The 18,396-nt window shown below is 39.5% G+C and overlaps 1 protein-coding gene and 1 pseudogene across 1 annotated transcript; both read right to left on the minus strand.

Annotated features, from left to right (window-relative positions):
- Positions 1-417: 417 nt before the first annotated feature.
- LOC146163753 (insulin-like growth factor-binding protein-related protein 1) lies at positions 418-17,787 on the minus strand. Its single transcript, XM_083382933.1, has 7 exons — positions 17,442-17,787; positions 15,616-15,786; positions 14,657-14,865; positions 2,294-2,454; positions 1,754-1,898; positions 1,465-1,605; positions 418-1,123 (listed from the first exon to the last, which is right to left on the minus strand). The coding sequence occupies exons 1-7, from the start codon at positions 17,648-17,650 to the stop codon at positions 894-896; spliced, it is 1,266 nt and encodes a 421-aa protein (XP_083239059.1). The 5' UTR covers positions 17,651-17,787; the 3' UTR covers positions 418-893.
- On the minus strand, positions 10,301-11,260 carry LOC146163754 (uncharacterized; annotated as a pseudogene).
- Positions 17,788-18,396: the final 609 nt, after the last annotated feature.

Below are 18,396 nucleotides of genomic sequence, written 5' to 3' on the forward strand. Positions count from 1 at the left end.
TAAGCCATTTACGCAAATACCTTGACTGAAATATAAGTGCTTTAATTGACTACATTTTAGCAGATATTGTCTCTCATTTGCGTTTTAAATGTTTGCCAAGCAATTTTTTTCTCAGAATGGAACGTATCCACCGATTTTCTAAGTATAATTTTATTTTGTAAGATAATAACGTGTGTTGAAATTGACTTGTTTCGTAATGATTAAAGTTTGACTTGCTATTTTTATGAAAATGACTTGACTGGCACATTATTAATTTCAAATCGACTTTACAGAACTGTACATTTGTACCAAGTTTTTAACAAAGAGTGTGTCACCTTGCTAATCAGCCAGTTTCATGGCTGGTTGGCTGCATTTCTGTTCTGTCTTGTAAAAAACGTCAATACATAATTAACCCTTAAACAAATAAACAAGTTTAGCTGCTTGGAATATTTTTATTCTTATAATATTAGGCAGAAACGAACTATGCTGAAGGCAAACTGCAATTGTAAGTGCAACAAAGCCGGCAAAAAAACAATATCAACATCAGTGACATGTAGCTCATTGGTTTTTGGCGCAATGCTCAGTTAAAATAGTTTTTGTATTGCAGTAAATACGCATTAAGCATAAAATAAAGCGAACGTAAAGCCATAAATGCGATATTGCTGATACACTCCTACATTTTTGCTCGACCGGCCGTGTTTGGAAACGTTTAAAGTTAATGAAAAAAAATATTTTAAAAACATTGTCTTGGTGATACAAAAATGGTTTTAGATGACCTTAGAAACTCCATTGATGTCGTGTCAAATTTTTCAAAAAAATTTAATCTTTCCATATTTTAAATAAAATTTATTGTTTGCTTGTTTAAAGGCTATACTGCGGCTACACGTCAATCGTTGTGCGAATTCTGTATATTCTTATAATATTTCCCTGCCCGAACCACCTTCCGTTAAATCATCGTCGTCGAAAAAGATATCTTTGAATCCTTTCGGTTTGATCATGTCTTTGAGTGCACGAACAAACACGTCATCCACGTTTTCGGTCGGTTCAACCTGGTCATGTATGTCCAGGTGAGGGTCGATGGCGTTTTTATCGCTGGAGTGAGAGTTCTGCGACTGGTAAACGACGCTTTCATCACCCTGGCCATCTAAACAACACATCGATAGAGCAAGTTTAAACAAGGTAAAAGCAGCACAACCACCGTTATTTTATGAAACTTTATGAAGGTTTGAAACACAAAACACGTTTTTTTAGTCATTTCAATAAAAATATTAAAAACACTGTTGATGACACGAGGTGATGCCGAAACGTCTGTAAACTGTAAAATGTCGACTGTATCGAATATTATGGCTTTAATATTTTTATTGAAATTTGTGAACGTGCACCATTACAAAAACGAACAAATAAGGCGAATAAAGCAAAATTAGTGAATTAACATTTTTTTTTAATTTTTAATGCCCGAGTTTGTATAAGTTCGAACAAATTTACCGTAGAGGGTGTGCGATCTCAGGTATGCAGCATCTTGCGACTTCGGTTTCGCTGCGTTTTCTTTTCTCAGATTTTCACCAGCAGAGAAATCGTAATTTCTCTTACGATACACGTAATAGCTGTTTCCCAAATCGTTTTCGCCTGGAGGAAGAAAACATTTAATGTCGCACGCTGCTTATTTAGGATAAGTTAAGAAAATATTAAAAAAAAATTCCGAGGACCACATTTGTTATATCACTATGTAAAGTTTTCAGTCTGTTAAGTTAGTTGTAGTTATAAAATATTTTACCTGGTATCACCTCTAGGCTTGCTGAAGCGCTTGCAACACCGTACATGTTTTTCGCTATGCATTGATACGAGCCTGCGTGGACCGGTAAGACTCCCCCAATCTCGAGCCAGCTGGTTACCTGATACTTAAGGGGTCCACTGCGTATCTACAAACAATTTAAACATGTAAAACCTAGAAGATTAAACTCTCTGTCAATCAAATGCAACTTTTCTAAGAAATCACTTTAACAGCAAGATTTTTTGCTGCTCTAAACCCCGACAGACGTTTAAAGGTATTATTTAAATACCGGCACCTTCTCGCTTTGCATTTGAGTAGGATAAATCTCTTAGATCCTAATGTAAAATATATTACGTTAAATAAAATGTACGTCGTCGTTGCAAAGCAACTTTAGCATGGTTGATGAATAAAGCAAAACTCCGATCAACTGTATATTCATCAGAGGTATTACATATTACAAAACAAAAGATACAAATGATTGTATAGAATGAATTTTCGTACCTATATGTAGTTTATGTATATATATATATACAACATCCTCACCTGTATCGTTATGTCGTCGCTGATGCCCGGTTTAAAGACGCTTTCCCCGTTTACGAGCCACTCGAACCAAGCCAGTGGGTAGCCAGACACGGAGCAACTATACACGGCCGTGGTTCCCATTTCTGCTGTTTGATTCATGGGAGGGATCTCCACTGCTGGCGCTGCAGAGCAAAAAAATGACATAAGCTTAAGGTCACTGATGGTTACATTGCTTTCTTGAAACCTAACATTGCGCTTGAACCTAAATTCTTGCTTATTGTGATAGGTCGTTGTTTGGACCTATTCGCTGCCCAACATTAGCTTTAGCAATCGGATCCATAATATTTCCCTAAAATATCACATTTAACAGTATCAGTACAGTATAAGACCGAAGCACGGTCATTTTCTGGCCTGAAATTTTGTCCACTATCTTTAAAGTGCCCTTTTGTAAGTAGTTGGTCGAAAACTCACGAAAAAAAAATTGGCCCAGGGTTGTTCGTAGGGTAAATGCACATTTTTTTATCTGCTGTGCATCGAAGTGTAACCCTGTGGCCTAATTGGTCATCGGCAGCTTCATTCGGGTAGGCCGCGAGTCTAACCCGTGTTTACCAATTTGTAGTGATGCAGGTCGGTCGCACGAAAAGTGATTTTCTTCTAAACCTCGATGTTTATCGATACATTACTGTGTCCTAACGACAAAAAAGTGAAGGGCGTTGTTTGCTCTTATACCTGAAATTGCGTTATTTGTGGCTAAACAATGTTGTTTGTGGCCGAGTCCGAAAATTTAAACTATGCTCAGCGGTTTGCCGTGAAAAGGAAAATGCGCAATATTGTTTACCTCGTAGCAAAGTGTTCTCAACCTATGCACCCGATCCGTCAGAAATAAGTGCAGTTCTAAGTAAAAAGTTCTACGACAATTAGGGCAGCACCCTAACCCAAATAATGTGCGTTGATTTAGTAATTAGGCTACATGAACGCTTTAGGTCCCAATACCTCAATTTGTGACGTAACAATCTTTTCACCTTGGACGAGAAACTATCTTATGCCCATCGATTTTGGGCTTTTTCCCCAGCGTTAAAATAATTATTACGTTAACGTAAATTATTTCAGTTAGGGTTCGGGTTAGCGTTTGGGTTAAGGTGGGTCAAGTGTTATTAATTCCATCTAACACTTTTTGTAATCTTTTGTGAATGTTCAACGAATATTTTCAATTTATCTACACCGGGAGTTTACCCCATGGGCCAAATTAGTGCATTGCCACGACCTCAAAGTCTAAAAGTCGGACTTTTCTGCGCTTGTATGCCCTAATTATCGTAGACCTTTTTGCTTAGAAATGAACTAATTTCTGACGGATCGGGTGACCGACCAAAATATGGCGAACTAAAATTGGGTCGCCGTTTGATCTGGTTGGGTCCCTGTATTCGAACTTGTTTATGCTAATGTATAATGCTATGTTCGCTTACAAGAAGTTCAGCGAAGAGAATTGGGTTATCAAAGCTTTGTTGTTATACTTAGGCTCCGCCGTCGGGGTTGAGAAGCACCATCGTGGAATAAAGGGCACACAAATGTAAAACTGAGTAGATTTTTTTCAAAATGTAATTTTTTAAACATTCCTCAGTACCCTTGTTATCTTAAATCTGAATATCTTATAAAAAATGTTTTAAAGGGGTGTGTAAACCTTCAGCGTGGGATTCGCCGCAGAATCTTCACTCACGCGTTTTAGCGATCGTGGAGGTTCCGCCGCGTTGGGAACGCGTCTCCGCTTTGACACGCGCCCCAAGCTCGGAATGTAAATAATCCGCCGGCTAAACTGTGTAAACTGGGGCGTCTCACGCGTTTGCACGCACCCAAGGATGCCAGTCGACAGCTGTTCAGTACCTCGCCGCACGCCATGTGACGAACGGGATTCAGATTTGCTCTAACCAAAATATCGCATCTGAGCGTATTAATCTAGCATCCTTGCTGCATAACCTGTAAGTGTAAAAGGTAAAGGAATAATCAAAATCGCTGTTGGCAAATGCCGACGGAAAATAAACGGAAAAGCTTGTCAATAAAAAGATATTATCAATACAAGCCACGTGACAAAATCCGCCCGGTACATTATTTTCTGAATTGCAGCAACAGCCAAATTATTTCTTCTAAAATATTTTTGACAAATACATTTTTAGTTCAAAAATTTAGCCTATCGAACGACCACCGTTAATTTCAGAAGTGAAAACTTATTTGTTGCGCTATATGCATCTAATATACCGAAGCATGTTTTTCTGTGATTTTTTATGTCATCGCATCTGACCGTAAGACCGTAACGGCTTCAACCGTGCCACAGATACACAAGGAAATATATAGCGTGTCTGGAATCACATACGGTTCGAGTCATACTGACCAACCAACGATAAGTGGCATGTGATAATGAGTCAGTTAGGACTAGCTCCAACACAAATATTAAACCTGTCCGTTAAGGTTGGTTCACACTATAGACGCGACTGGCGTTAACGTAAACGTTTTTTTAAAGTTAACGTAAACGTTTTTTAAAATTTGCTCTAACTGAAATATCGCACCTGATCGTATTAGACCGTAACGGCCACAGCCGTACCACGGATACACAAGGAAATATAGCGCATCTGGAATGAGATGCATTATGCGCCGTATGATTAAAGTATACAGCGTCGCTAAAACACAAACATCACGTCTGTCCCCAAAAGCTTGAACAATACCACCGATACACAAGCCCCTCTGTATTCCATAACTTTTGGCCGCTAAGTTAAACGCCAATTATTTCGGCCGAAGGTCTTACTCCAAAGTTGTGCAATGTACGCTAGAAGGTGTTGGAATATCACGGGTCGGCAACTTTCCACTCCAGATGACACTGGCGCTTTTGCAAGTTTTCCTGCCAGAGATGGTTAGCTGTAATAAACTGGGAGTCTCATGAATCTGAAATGACAAACCTTAGAAGTAAAATAAATTCGATTTCGGTACACCTGATGATAGGACAGTGTATACACTTTTGGAGGACGAACCGAAATCATTCTCTGTTTGAATACAACCAGAGAACCCTTAAAAGTGCTTGTCCGACGTGGCTTCCTGTCAAATCCAGGTTTAGATAAGTCTTCCCGAGGATATTTATTTAACAAAGTACAAAAAGATCCTTCAAAGATACAAAAGTTAAAATGGTATATGCGCAGTAGGCGGAAGTGGCCAGTGACGCGTATGTTCTTTTGAGTACGGCGTGTTTCTTTCGAAGTTTTTGTTTCCGGCATGTTATGAAAATGCGATTAAGGCACGTTCCTCGATCGCTCGTATGCAAACATCGCAGTTTGCCGAGGCCGGTTGTAAAGCGGCGTTCGCTCTGTGAAGGTTCGTCGAAGTCAATATTGGTGCGCACCTGATGCCACAGCGCGCGCGTTCAAAGCAAAGGGTTTTGCGCCCTCGATCATGTAAACCGCCTTACGTTGTGTAATGTACCCAAGACAAACACTCGTCGGACCCAAACCACAAAACACGAGGTCAAAACCCGGCGATTCACTTTTTGCACGAAAGCAATGTAAGCAGGTTGAAACCATTACAAATGAAAAAGCATTACACGTGGAAAGGATTACAATGTAAGCATTACAAATCGTTTTTTGGCAAAGGTCGCGTGCGCCTTTACGGACAGTCGGACATGCACGAAATGAGTCACGATGGCTTGCAAGATTTTCTCACAATGCCTACCCAGATCGAATGACGGTATAAGTGCTCGACGAGCGAAATGAAGCGCCCGTGAGCGGCGGCAAACTTTTACCCGTTTATGATCAGATTACGCCGCAACCCGTAACCGCCAGACCGTGGCCAGAGTCTGTCCGATGATCGACCGAGCGTAAAAGAAACATGGCGGCTTTGCCCTGAGCCGTTTTACCTGTTTGTCTTTTTATCGCCGCGCCGATTACGATCGGAACAGGGTAAATGTGGCGCGGGTCAAAGTTTGCGATCCAAAATTGGCCGCGCCCATGTGATAAGAGATCGACATGCAGAAAGGCCGCTGGTTCTTGTACGAAAAATCTCTCAGATATGTTTAACGTAATGCTGGGAATCTTTGCCCACCAAACGAAATGGAAGACAAAAACACGAACACTTAAAGCGACTTTGGCGAAAGCGACCGGCGCAGGACAATTGGAAATAGGTCGTAAAAACTGCTTTAACAAATAAAATGTAACGTATATGTTGCTAATGATGCATAATTCAAGTCTTTCAAAACACCTCCTCAGAAGCAAAAGGTTGTAGGCATTGTGTGGTGTAACTTTAGTAATATAATCAAAACAAAGGCCAAAAGCTCGGCTCTTCTATTTCCCACCGACTGAAAACGTTCACACGCAGGGTGATTTCTAGTATTAATTTAGCATCCGTATTGTATAACCTGTATAGGAATAATTGAAAACGCTTTAGGGAAATGACGACGGAATTTAAACGGAAAAGCTTGTTATTGAAAAGATATTAACAAAACACGCCACGTGACAAAATCCGTCCGATAAGTTATCTTCTGAATTGCAGTAAAAGTCGAATTATTCCTTCTATAAAACAACTGTTACAGATATATTTTTGTAGTTCAACAGTTTAGCCTGACGGACGACCAGTCGACCACCATTCATTTGAGAAATGAAAACTTTTTTGTTGCGCTGTACGAATCCAATACTGAAGTATGTACTTCTGGGATTTTTCCGGAAGTGTTCGAAGGTTTTTGAAATAAAACAGACAAACGTGAACACATACGTAAGCCTACAAAGCAACGATATCTTGAGCAGAATAATCTGCAATGCCATAGTATTAAGACCAACAGCATAATATCCACGACAGAAGAAGATCTAAAATCGTCTAAACTAAAGATGTCCGATAATATCACATTTTTACTTCGAAAGGTAAATTTATCAAAAAACGTCACTAACAATGGGATGTAACTTAACTTCTTAAAGCTGAACAAATGTTATCCAATAACACAGGTAAAAATGAATTATCTTTAACTTTTTAATTCCATCTGTTTGCTTATTAACGACGTCCTTTGGTATCCGATCCGATCGCGATACTTTTTGTCAAAAATATCGGGTATCAGTATCGGAATAAAATGTGATTCATCGGGCATCCTTGTCCTAATAAGATCTAAACCTGTCGGAATAAGTCCTATACGTTCATTGGAATAAATAACGCCTGAAACTCTAGGGAGGAGGTATCGGACGATCGGGGGCCATGGGTCCGGCATCGGCCGTTTTGGTGTCATCGTTTTGGCGTCCTAGTTTAAACGCCGCCGTTGTAGGATCGCAGTTTTGGCACCGGATGTTTTGCCTCTATTTGAGATTAGTTTTGGGTAATGGTTGGGTTAGAAGTTGGTTTAGGGTTAAAATTATTGGGGGAGTTAGTAATGAATTAAGGGGTGGGTTTGTGGTTAGGTAAAAGGTTCTATAGACCATATTCTGGCCCTTTAGGGCTTATTCCGGCGTGTTTATGACTTATTCCTTTTTAGACGTTAGACGTTAGTAGGACTATTACTATTAGTCCTGTATTGGTTTTATGAAAAGTGTATGTTTATATATTTTGTTTTTCCAGACAATCAACGAGCTAATTTGTGAATGTTTCACCCTATAAAGAACAAACGCTATTATCGATAAACATAGTTCGGGTCACTCAACCGCTATAGGACATCTCACGAAACAAATCGGAAAAAGGTCCCATCAAAGGTGGAAAATTGTAACAAACATCTATATACAAATAAAATAAATAAATCATTGATCATGTTTTCTGCTTTGGAATATAGTCACAAATTTATCAGGCGGTGTCAACAACGATACTGACTAAACAATACCTCTTTTAGAATCTTAAACTTGTAACCATAAATTCGAATATTTTAAACTTTATTATTCTTACAAGCGTATCTAAAGCAAATCCCCTGCCAATTTCGTTGATATGACAAAAGTGGCCCATTGCAATTTAACATTGTATTTCGGGTTACATGTATTCAATTTACCGTTGCGCAGTAAACCGATACATCTACGATTTGTTGCAGGTGAAAGTGGTCTGTAGGTTTGTTTCGATTCGTTTCGGATAAAGGAAAATAAAAACGTTTCATCTGACCTTTTACATGTTTCTAGATAACTAAGTAAACGTGCTGAAGTTCAGGGTAAAAATGTGAATGTAATGTTGAGCTGGCTTTCTCGGGTATGGATATGGAAACACCAATTTGCGGTAAGTTCATGTCCTCAGCTTAAAACAGATTTCCTGAATTTTACAGCGTGTAATAAAACGTAAAATATCTGCCTGAACGAAAAGCAGTTGGTTCTGCTCGCAAAAGAGTGTGTGAGAATGTTGTTGTGGAACAACCCATGGCAAGCAAATATTGCGCTTCTCTCAATGTAACACCGTAACCGAAGTGTTACATGTAAGACAAATTAAGACGCGTAAATTAACCAAAACTATCCCGGCGACCAGGACAATTCACAAAGTTTCCCAAGTTGGTAATTTATTTTGACCGACGAAAGATTAAGCTTCGTTCGCAAATACGCGATTAGCAGCTATATTAAGAGTTCTGAAGGCCCTACCCGAAACTTAATTTTTTTGAAATCCACTTGACCAAAAACTAACAACTAATCCAGTAAAAAAAATGCCTCTTTTAACTTCTCAACGTAAAACACCTTTATTGTAAAATGATACCCGTCCAGACAGTCTAATTGAATTTGCGGTGTCAGTTTTAAGAGGTAAAGTGGTAATGATGCCTCATGAGGTAAATGCCAAATAAACATTTGTTGAACGAAACGCACCTTTAAATAAATGCTAATAATATCGTTCAGTAATCAAACGGTATTTTCGTAAAAACCTTAAAGCGATGCATAATATCCACAGAAGACCAACTGAGGTGGTTTCACATCATAACCTAGATCAGTGGTTCTCAACCTTTTTGTACCCGTGACCCCTTTTTGATGCTTTCAAATATTCGCGGACCCCTTACATTTTTCTGGTGATCACCGAAGTAAGTCTTAAAACGCGTGATTGTGGTTTTGAAAATGCTAGACCAGGGGTCCGCAACCCAAAATGTTACAACGACTGTGAATCAGGCGGGCGTAAAACGTGTTTAATTACATTTAAGGCGGCAGTAAAGGCACAAAGCGCAAATAAATGCGTTTGTTTGGCTCAAAATTCGAATCCATACGTAGTCATTCATATTACCAATGAATAGTATAATGAAACAACCTTAAGACCCCCCGATAACTTTGAATAGTTAATCTAGTTGTGTGTTTGTTAACCTTTGTAGGTCGTAAGAATTTCTGGGCGAGCGAAGCGAGCGCGATTTTTTTTTGTTATACAGGGCATTTCTTTAAAATTAAAATTTTTTGCAAGTTTTTATTTAGACAAAAAAGGTTAAAAAACATATGTCCAATATTTTTGAATACGTTTTCCGTTTGTCCGCGACGCAATTCACGGCGCAATGGTAAAGAAGCGCTGATATAAAAAAAATTGATTTTTGCTCTTAGTTAAAATCATAGACACCTTAAACAGAAGGACTGGTATCTTCTATGCTCGGTATATGGAACTTGGGTCCCAAGTTGGAACTTGGGTCCCACCATAATTTGTGTCAAATACATGGTAGAACCTTCATTCTGGTGTCTCTTTGGGGGTTTTGAAGGGTGAGGAATTACTTTTTCATACTTTAACCTTCTACCAGGTCATATCAAGGTCATTTAAAGGTCAAATCACATAAAAATAGCGCAAAATCACTCAAAATATTGCATATTTTCTCACTTAAACAACTGAAACACACAGTATTACCCTGTGACTGAATTAAAATCTATACATGGACAGTTTAGCCTGGATAGTTCAACAGAAATATATCTTAGACGAACAACTTAGTTATTCTTGAAATAACATAATTACAAGTTAATATTGCTACAATATATATTTAACATTTTTAGGTAAAAATTGCTAGAACAATGTTATTTCAAGGGACTCATCACAATGAAATTTGAAGAAATGAGTAATCAAACTACTTGTTGGCATTCTAAAGATACTCGTTCAGTTTTTAGTAGAGGGTTTTTCTTTTCTTCTCAAACAGCCGAGTTGTCTTTCTTTGTCACTGTTGTCAAGCACAAATTCTTTCAAAAGAATGTCTGATAAAGTAAGACATGAATTACAACATTGGAATATCGATACGAAGCATAGCATGGCTGAGATGAGCTCGGCAGCAATGCAAGTTGCACTTATCAAACGGTTTATAGGCTGAGTGTACGAAATGTACTGTTGAGAGTAAGAGGACTAGGGGTACAGTTAGTCCACCTCTATTTAAGTTTGCGAGAAACTCCGAATTAATCCGATGGTCGTCGTCATTTTCAGTTTCGATACGCAAGATATTAGCTCGATATTTGTGTTCCTAATATGCTTCTGCAGTTTGATTGGTAAGCTTCTGCGTCCGACATCGACCACCTGACCATACACATCGACCACCTGTCACAAGAGGCTATAATGTCACAAGTATCATTAAGTTTCTTGAAACTAGTGCAGTTCTTGGTCCATGATATTAACGACTCTCATCACGCATGTTAATACCGGAATATCGACCTTTCACATTCATCATGTGAAACCAATCAGTGATAAGTTTGACAAAAATGATGGTGTTAATGCCAAGTTTATCCTTTAGAGTTGAAAGAGCAGCAACTGTCTTGTCATTGAAGATCTGGCATACAAAAGGAACGCTTTGTCTCTGCAAAGGTTTTGGGTACACAGCTGTGTATGTGATCTTGGTAAGACGGATGCTGTTTTTCCGGTCTTCATTGTACAGTGCTTCTATGTCCTTCCATCGTGCAATATATGTGTTTCCATCTTTTGTGAAGGAAAGTTCCTTAACATGCACCGTTATCAAGTTAATTCTTATATTTTTAAAAGAATAAACGTAGTCAAAAACGAGGAAAGCATAAGAATTTATAGCGTCAATAAAGACTGTACCAGGGCCATGTAATTTACCATTACCTGCAACATTTGAATTGCATTTATCACCTACACAAGAAATTATACTACCACCAGCATTGTTTTCCGCTACTAGAGCTTCCAGTAGAATTTTCTTGAGTTGATCTGAATTAAGTTTTTTATCAGGGTCGTACCAAAACATCAAAAAAGGGGGTCCTAAATTTCAACTTAGGGAATTCCCCTATCTTCCATCTGACGTTCATGAATAATGACGTCATAAAACAGTGACAGGATGACGTCATAAAATGGTAGTTGCAAGACGTCATAAACCACTAATCAGAAACAGCCAAAGAACGACCAGCAAAAGCGAACCTTTAGACGCAAAGCGAACACGTGCGTCGTCGACAATCCTGCCAGGCGCCAGCTGCGAAATCACAGTGTGCAATCGTTAACTTCAGGCGAAAAAATAAACCAAAACCGTGAAATATGTTTGATTAATTGTGGTAGAAACATACATAATTCGACTATCAGCAGCGTAGTTTCCTAAGTTCCATGAACGGAACTTACAAGCACGCGTTTCGCCACCTGCAAGGGGCAAGAGCCCCAACCCCCTTGGATATGCCCCTCGGGGCAATAGATAATAATGTATAATATTTTTAACCTTCATAATAAATACATATAACACACTTACAAATATTACTAATAATCGCATTTTGAAATTCCAGGAATTCCAGGGGCAAGTGCCCCCCCCCCCTGCCTCTCTGCCTCCCAATTCACAATATATTTGTGTTAGATCACAATGGAAGTGTTACGTCACACTCAACGCGATTTACAACATATTACAATGTGATTTTATCACTTACCAAGATTGTGATTAAGCATGCTTCCCAGCGTTTAAAACGGTATATTTAGACATTTTTGCGGCCCCCTGAAAACCTTTTGCGGACCCCCGGTTGAGAACCACTGACCTAGATGCTTCAGAGAGTGGCCCTGGAAGCATCTGTCACAGTCGAGGTCGTATTTTGGGGAATCGACCAGTTTAAGCGCACACAACCATCACTTTTCACAAAACTTGCTTCTCATGACTCTGGATATGTCGCTAATTAAATAACCGACGCGCTTCTTGCACTTCTACAGCATTGGCGATTACGGTTGCTGCTACGCTGCCTTTACGCTCATTCTACATGTCACGAATTACAGCTCGTCCATTTATTGGGTGGTCGACCGGCAAAACGACCGGACTATGGCCGGTGTGGAATGCGTCGTATGGATGGCTGGGTCTGTCTTAGTGCATTTCGCAGTCTTTGCTTGTTATCGTTTGCGGCATTTCGTCGCGCAAAAAATACGGCGCGAATTTAAAGCGGGGCTGAAAAGGACTGAAGACAGTCTAATGACATTCGTGAATCTAAACGCTTATTTGCCATAATCTAAGACTGGAAAATTTTAGTTGATTTCGTCGACCGCTCTGGTATTCGATTCACGAACCTGGGTATGAAAATATGAACACTCTGATATCAATATGAAGTTGTTTGTACTATAACGTTTACAACAAGTAATGGTTTTATAGGTGTTTATCGATGGCTTCGCTCTGAACCTGTGTAGCTTAGTTGGTAGAGCGACTGTTCCGGTACGGATAAAATCGTGATCACCCCACCACAGGCTAGTTGTTTTTGTACAATAGCCTCTTGTTTGAATTAAAATGGGTTTAATAATTCAGTCAGCCCTTTGAAGGATCCCGGCTTACTACTATATGTGTTACACAAGGTGCCTTCGGAAAGGATTACCGAAATCAGCCTAATCAGGATTTTCGTGCAAGCAAGGCCAGGCTATAGAATCACAAATTATATACATTATGTGTATGAATATTTCGATTGCCGATAAGTGTTTATTTGTTTTACCATGCCGTCGAGTGTTGTTTTTACATAGTGTTCCTTAACTTTGTTAAGTCGCCATGTTTCATTACATTAAGACTTTCTTTTCTTTCTTCTTTTTTCTTTTTTTTAAAGCGATGTGTGCAACTAATAAAATGCAAAACAACAGCAACCTGAGGTCTCCAACTTTCCAGCAGTCGCTCCTTTGCTTAGCGAAAGTTATCCAATGCAGCATCGGCAGCTCTCTGCAGTTCAGCGTTTGCGCAGCGCCCACACATATGACTTCGGGGGGGTTTCCCGCTCTCTACTGGGCGACATGTGTTTAAGCTGGAGAGCTACAGGCGTTGACCGATGGCTGGGCACGTGACAGTTCTTAAGCAGGTCATCTCTGCAAGCTTAACGCACCGCCGGGCGCCTGCGCACAAACCTAAAGCCTTCGTAGATGACGAGAGATAGCGCGAGAGGCGAACGTCGAGGCCCATAAAGCAACGCACGCAATCGCGAAGTACGGAATGCGGTAGAGGAAAATTCCGTAGATTTTGCAGACTGCGAACGATGCGACTGACATGTGACGAAAATCATCCGAAATGGTCCAGCGCTGATTGATTTTGAATTGATAATCACCTCATTTATATAGTCCAGTAATGATTGACCCGCTTCTATTTTATGGGAAAAGTCAAATTCAGTGTGCGATCTAACTTTTGAGTTAAGTACAGATGTCACCGTTAGGTTGTTGTACACCAATAAACCATGGCAAACAACAACTATACTGCGGCGACGTCGTGTTAATGCCCCCTGCCCGTGAGAAATAAGAAACGCCTTGGAAACAAAAGAGTCGCCTATATGTAAAAACCTATTTTTTTAAGTTTATAACCGAAATGCTGTTTTAATCTACAAAACAAGCACAATATTTTCCTACTTTTCAATGTTTGTTCATGGAAATAAAATATTTATAAGTCCAATTCAAAATGCAGTTCAAAATGCACCTGCGTTCGCATTCCGAAACAGGCGCCAAACCAGCAAAAGAGTGTATATAACAATTTCCAAGGCTTGCCATATAACCACGTTTACAAAACAAATATACGGCGGGAAGTGGTGCTGTTCAGCAGTTTTCTTATCTGAAGTTCAATCTAAAACTATGAGGTTTTTCTGGAATAATTATTATCGTACGCATGATTCTCCTATTTAATTTCGTGTATAATTTTAACAATCTTCGGCGTAACTGATATATCACTTTTTGCCAGTTGGACAACAGTGCCATACCGAATGTGATAAACGCATACACTAAGATATCAAATACTTTGTCGGTTCAATATAATATCCACCCCAATAGACTGATAAAAATATGACGACAAACCTCGACATTGAGTCAATATAAGTAATTGCCATTTCTGAAAAAAACTTATTGTCACCTTACTTCGTTATACCAATATGGCAATTATAGGATGTGGTCGGGAAACAAAACCATATACTTAACGAGATTCGCCCACATCGGGTGTAATTACGCCCCGAAAAGATCCGATTTTGTTGCTGCGATGTCACCTTGCGGTAACACGTCGGATAAAATAAGTTAATTATAAGAGAATGGAGGACTAACCAACTAGACAAGGTCCGTCGTGCTGCTTCTGGAGTCCCCGTTTTCGTCCGCTTGCTCTCCTGAATTGGCACGGATTCGAGTAAGTTCGGTCGTCGCTTCCGCATATCACAGTGTTGTCTGCGCACGCGCAGTACGAGTCGGACTCCCCCGACCCGACTTCGTTAGGGGGGACCGGCACGCACTCGAGACCTCGTCCGCACTCTCCGAACCTGTACGAAAAAGGTATAATTTGTGTTTCCTGCGGGAGTTCAAGAAAAAAAGTTCCAAGGCGGACCCCAAAACGTCATAAGGGCAAAATGTGAGTTGGTTGGATACAAATATTATCTCGTGAAGTGTCCCATACGTGAAAACCGGCGGGTATAAACTTACCGAACGACACTTTTCCGCGGGCGAAAAACAGAAGCAATTTTTTTGTCAAACATTTTTTTTTAACTGGAGAAACGGAGAAGAAATACCACACACGTTTTTTTGCGAAACTGGTGATTTTGAAATATAGGTAAGGTAAGCATACAAGACTGAATGCACATTATCCATAATAAAACTGATAAGTTTATCGTATTTGCCTCCAGCAGTTTATTAGGGACAATTGTCAAGTTATGTTATTAACGAAAAAAGTATGCCGTTTTTTTTAATTTCCTTATACCTATAGTATGCCCCAAGCTAAAAAAAGTTTTCGAACCACTGATATTAGGGGACTATAAGGGAACTGAGGTATGTACTTTCACACAGTTGTATACTGTTTGCCATATACCCAATGTATTTTGCCTTAACCTTCACTCTTCCGAATAGTCTCTTTGTGTTAAGTCAATTTCCCTTATTATAATACGACCTGACCGTGGGCACAATACTTGACCATCCCGCTATTGTGCACCTATAGAGTCAGGAGCGCGCAAAATACTCGCGTTTAAACGCAAAACACAGCATATAGCCCGCCAAAGACCCTTGCTTGCATGGTATACCTGAAGGCCTGCTCGGGCATGTCGCACGGCGTGTCCTCCAGGTTGCCGCACACGTAGCAGCAGTCGCAGGCGTCCCTTATCAGTCCGCTGGGGCAGTTGGCGGGCGGCTCCTCGCATTGCTCCGGTTCGCAGTCGCCGCACGACGTTGTCCAGTCGAAGAGCAGCGGATGCCTGCGCGCGAGATTCGTCGATTATTACAAAACGCGGGATTGGGCAGCCATAGCAGGACGCGAAAACACAGGTGATAATGACAAACGGTCGGCATTGACCGCCTTTTTTTCTTGAACTTACCGTTATAGACCTAATATAAATATCGGTGTGTTACTTAACCGCAGTGGTTCTCAACCGGGGTGCCGCGGCGCCTTGGTGTACCATTTGTAATGCTCAAGGGTATACCGATAGGTACTTGACAATTTTTAAGAATCTGATTTTTGCAATTGGTAAGTTTCTTGATACAACTATTTGTGTACGTTTAGAGACCATTGTATTAAATGACATTTTTCTACATGTTTTAAGTTGAATGTGTTGTTCCTTCAGTAAAACACTCAAGAAAAATTCCAGTGGGGGTGCCGTAAATCTATTTATTATTTTTAAGCGGTGCTGTAAGCCATAAAAGGTCGAGAATCAATGATTTAGCTCGTTTATCGTGGGTTGTATTACTAAATAAAATACCTTAATCGTGTTAAAGTTTATATCTAAATTGGAGTATTCCAGTGAGACGTTACAGGAATATCAAAGCCCATACATAAGCAGGTAGCATTTTGAACGTTTGGAATAACTCTGTTTTTTGTATTCAACATCAATTTAAATGCAAAAGTGTGCTAAAACACAAAAGTTTCGAGTACAATAAAATAAATACAAAAACGCAGTTTTGTGAACCCAAACTGAAACTATTACATAATAAATAATGGTAAATAGTATACGTACTTTGTATCTCTCTCTTGTTACTATTCATTAATTCTCACCTTTTTATTATACTGTTTGTATACAAAAGTTAAAACAAACTTCAAGTTCGTTTAAATACTTGCTTATCTATAATTTTGGTTTTAGTTCAGAACTTCGCTAAACCCTTTTTACTTACAAATCGACAATAATTGTAAAAAGAAAGTAGCCTATTGTTCTGTGTGTTTCTCTTAAGCCTTGTGGAAGTACACATGCTTATCACCTTAAATAAATTGGCACTTGCCAGACAGGTGAAACGCCCTGCAATATAAACTGTGGTTTTTCAAGCCGGTGAACACGACCTTCGAATTGCCCATGGCGATATTTGTATATTGGAACGAAGCAAGCATTATTCCATGATGAAATCATATTGCTGCTGGTATAGAAACCGGTCATTTTATCTACCAAACAAACTGGCTCTATTTTATGTTTGTTTTACTCCGTTTGAGGACATTCCTTATAATTGGTTTTAGGTCAGAATCACCGAGTAATAATACAGTGTTAAATTATCCTGTTAAAATCAATTCACTGTAATTGTCGTTATACAACACACCAAGGGTTAATAAATTTCATTTACCGCGGACTTTTATTTTTTTTTGCTTCGCGTTAACCACGGTAGGCAGAAAATTTCAAAAAGGACGTTATAAATTGACGTCACAATACAAAAGACTACATAAATCTGCTGATTTCGGTCAAAAGAGTGAAAGTGGAATGAAGTCAAAATACTCCGTTATATTTGTAATTAAACTGATTTCTATGACAAATTGATTACATCTTAAATATACACTAATAATAATCAATCAAGCCTTTATGGACCCCCTAAAACTAGTTCACGGACCCCAAAGGCGTTCACGTACCCCAGTTTAAGAACCCCCGTAACACACCTTTTAGCTGATTGCTGTCGAACTTGTTTAGGTTGGCCGTCGCTGCTTGTACCGTTTGGCCACGTGTTTCGAATCCGATGCGTTAAGCCCGCAGCCGTGTCTGTGAGCTTTCTGTTGTGTGGTGGGCTGGAGGACGCCCCGGCAATAAATATCGCCAACATGATCAGGAAAATACTTCCAAGCCAGACGAACTGGGAACGTGCTGACATCGCCAAGTCTCCTTTTCAAGTGGCACAGGTGGAACTCGACTATACGTGGACTGCGCGCTGCCTCTCACGTAACGCTTATTTTGCGTGACCGGCACATTTCATGTTCACCGGTTATGGTTGTTAGAATTACCTACGGCTTTCCTATGGTTGGTAACAATAACGAAGGTAAAAGAACATGTTTAGAATATTCCTGACGTTGCGCAAAACACGCCATAACGTTAAATAACTAAATTATAGGCTTCGGTTTAACAAGAAGGGATGATGGTGTATTTATCTTTTCAACATATCTATTTGTCCTTTAATTCCGCCCTCCTCATCTTAAAGCCAATGCTACAACACTAAAAACAATGGTATAATTGCTGTTTAAACGCGCGTAAGCAATTTTTGGAATTCCTATCCGTACTAATTTGTAATGGTTGTTAAAGCTTACCTTTATACAGTTTGCGAATGTTAAATACTTTGATTGTAAAACACGTTTTATTCACAACATGAATTACAAGCGTTAAACAAGCATTTAACTATTCTGTGTAGTATCACGTTGGTAAATTCAGTAAAAGCTAGGTAAATAACTGTTTTCGATATGCAATAACTAAACGCAACACGCCATAATAAAGCTTAAAACCGGCGCTTTATCGATACTTGGTCTATTCTGCCTTTTACGACATGTAAAGAGCCTGGATTAAGCAAGGGCTAGCACCTTTTTAAACTGGGTTCAATAATTGTGTTTAATTTGACACCGACAAAAA

This window comes from Ascidiella aspersa, chromosome 2 (genome assembly GCF_963924565.1).
Source record: "Ascidiella aspersa chromosome 2, kaAscAspe10.2, whole genome shotgun sequence".
NCBI classification, from domain to species: domain Eukaryota; kingdom Metazoa; phylum Chordata; class Ascidiacea; order Phlebobranchia; family Ascidiidae; genus Ascidiella; species Ascidiella aspersa.

Bases quoted from the DNA above. Each gene is read 5' to 3' on its own strand.
- LOC146163753 (XM_083382933.1), bottom strand. From the start codon at position 17,650: ATGTCAGCACGTTCCCAGTTCGTCTGGCTTGGAAGTATTTTCCTGATC. The intron at 1,606-1,753 runs GTAAAATATTTT...TTCTTCCTCCAG, and splicing joins AAGCCTAGAGGTGATACCAG to GCGAAAACGATTTGGGAAAC. The intron at 1,124-1,464 runs GTAAATTTGTTC...TGTGTTGTTTAG, and splicing joins GAGATCGCACACCCTCTACG to ATGGCCAGGGTGATGAAAGC.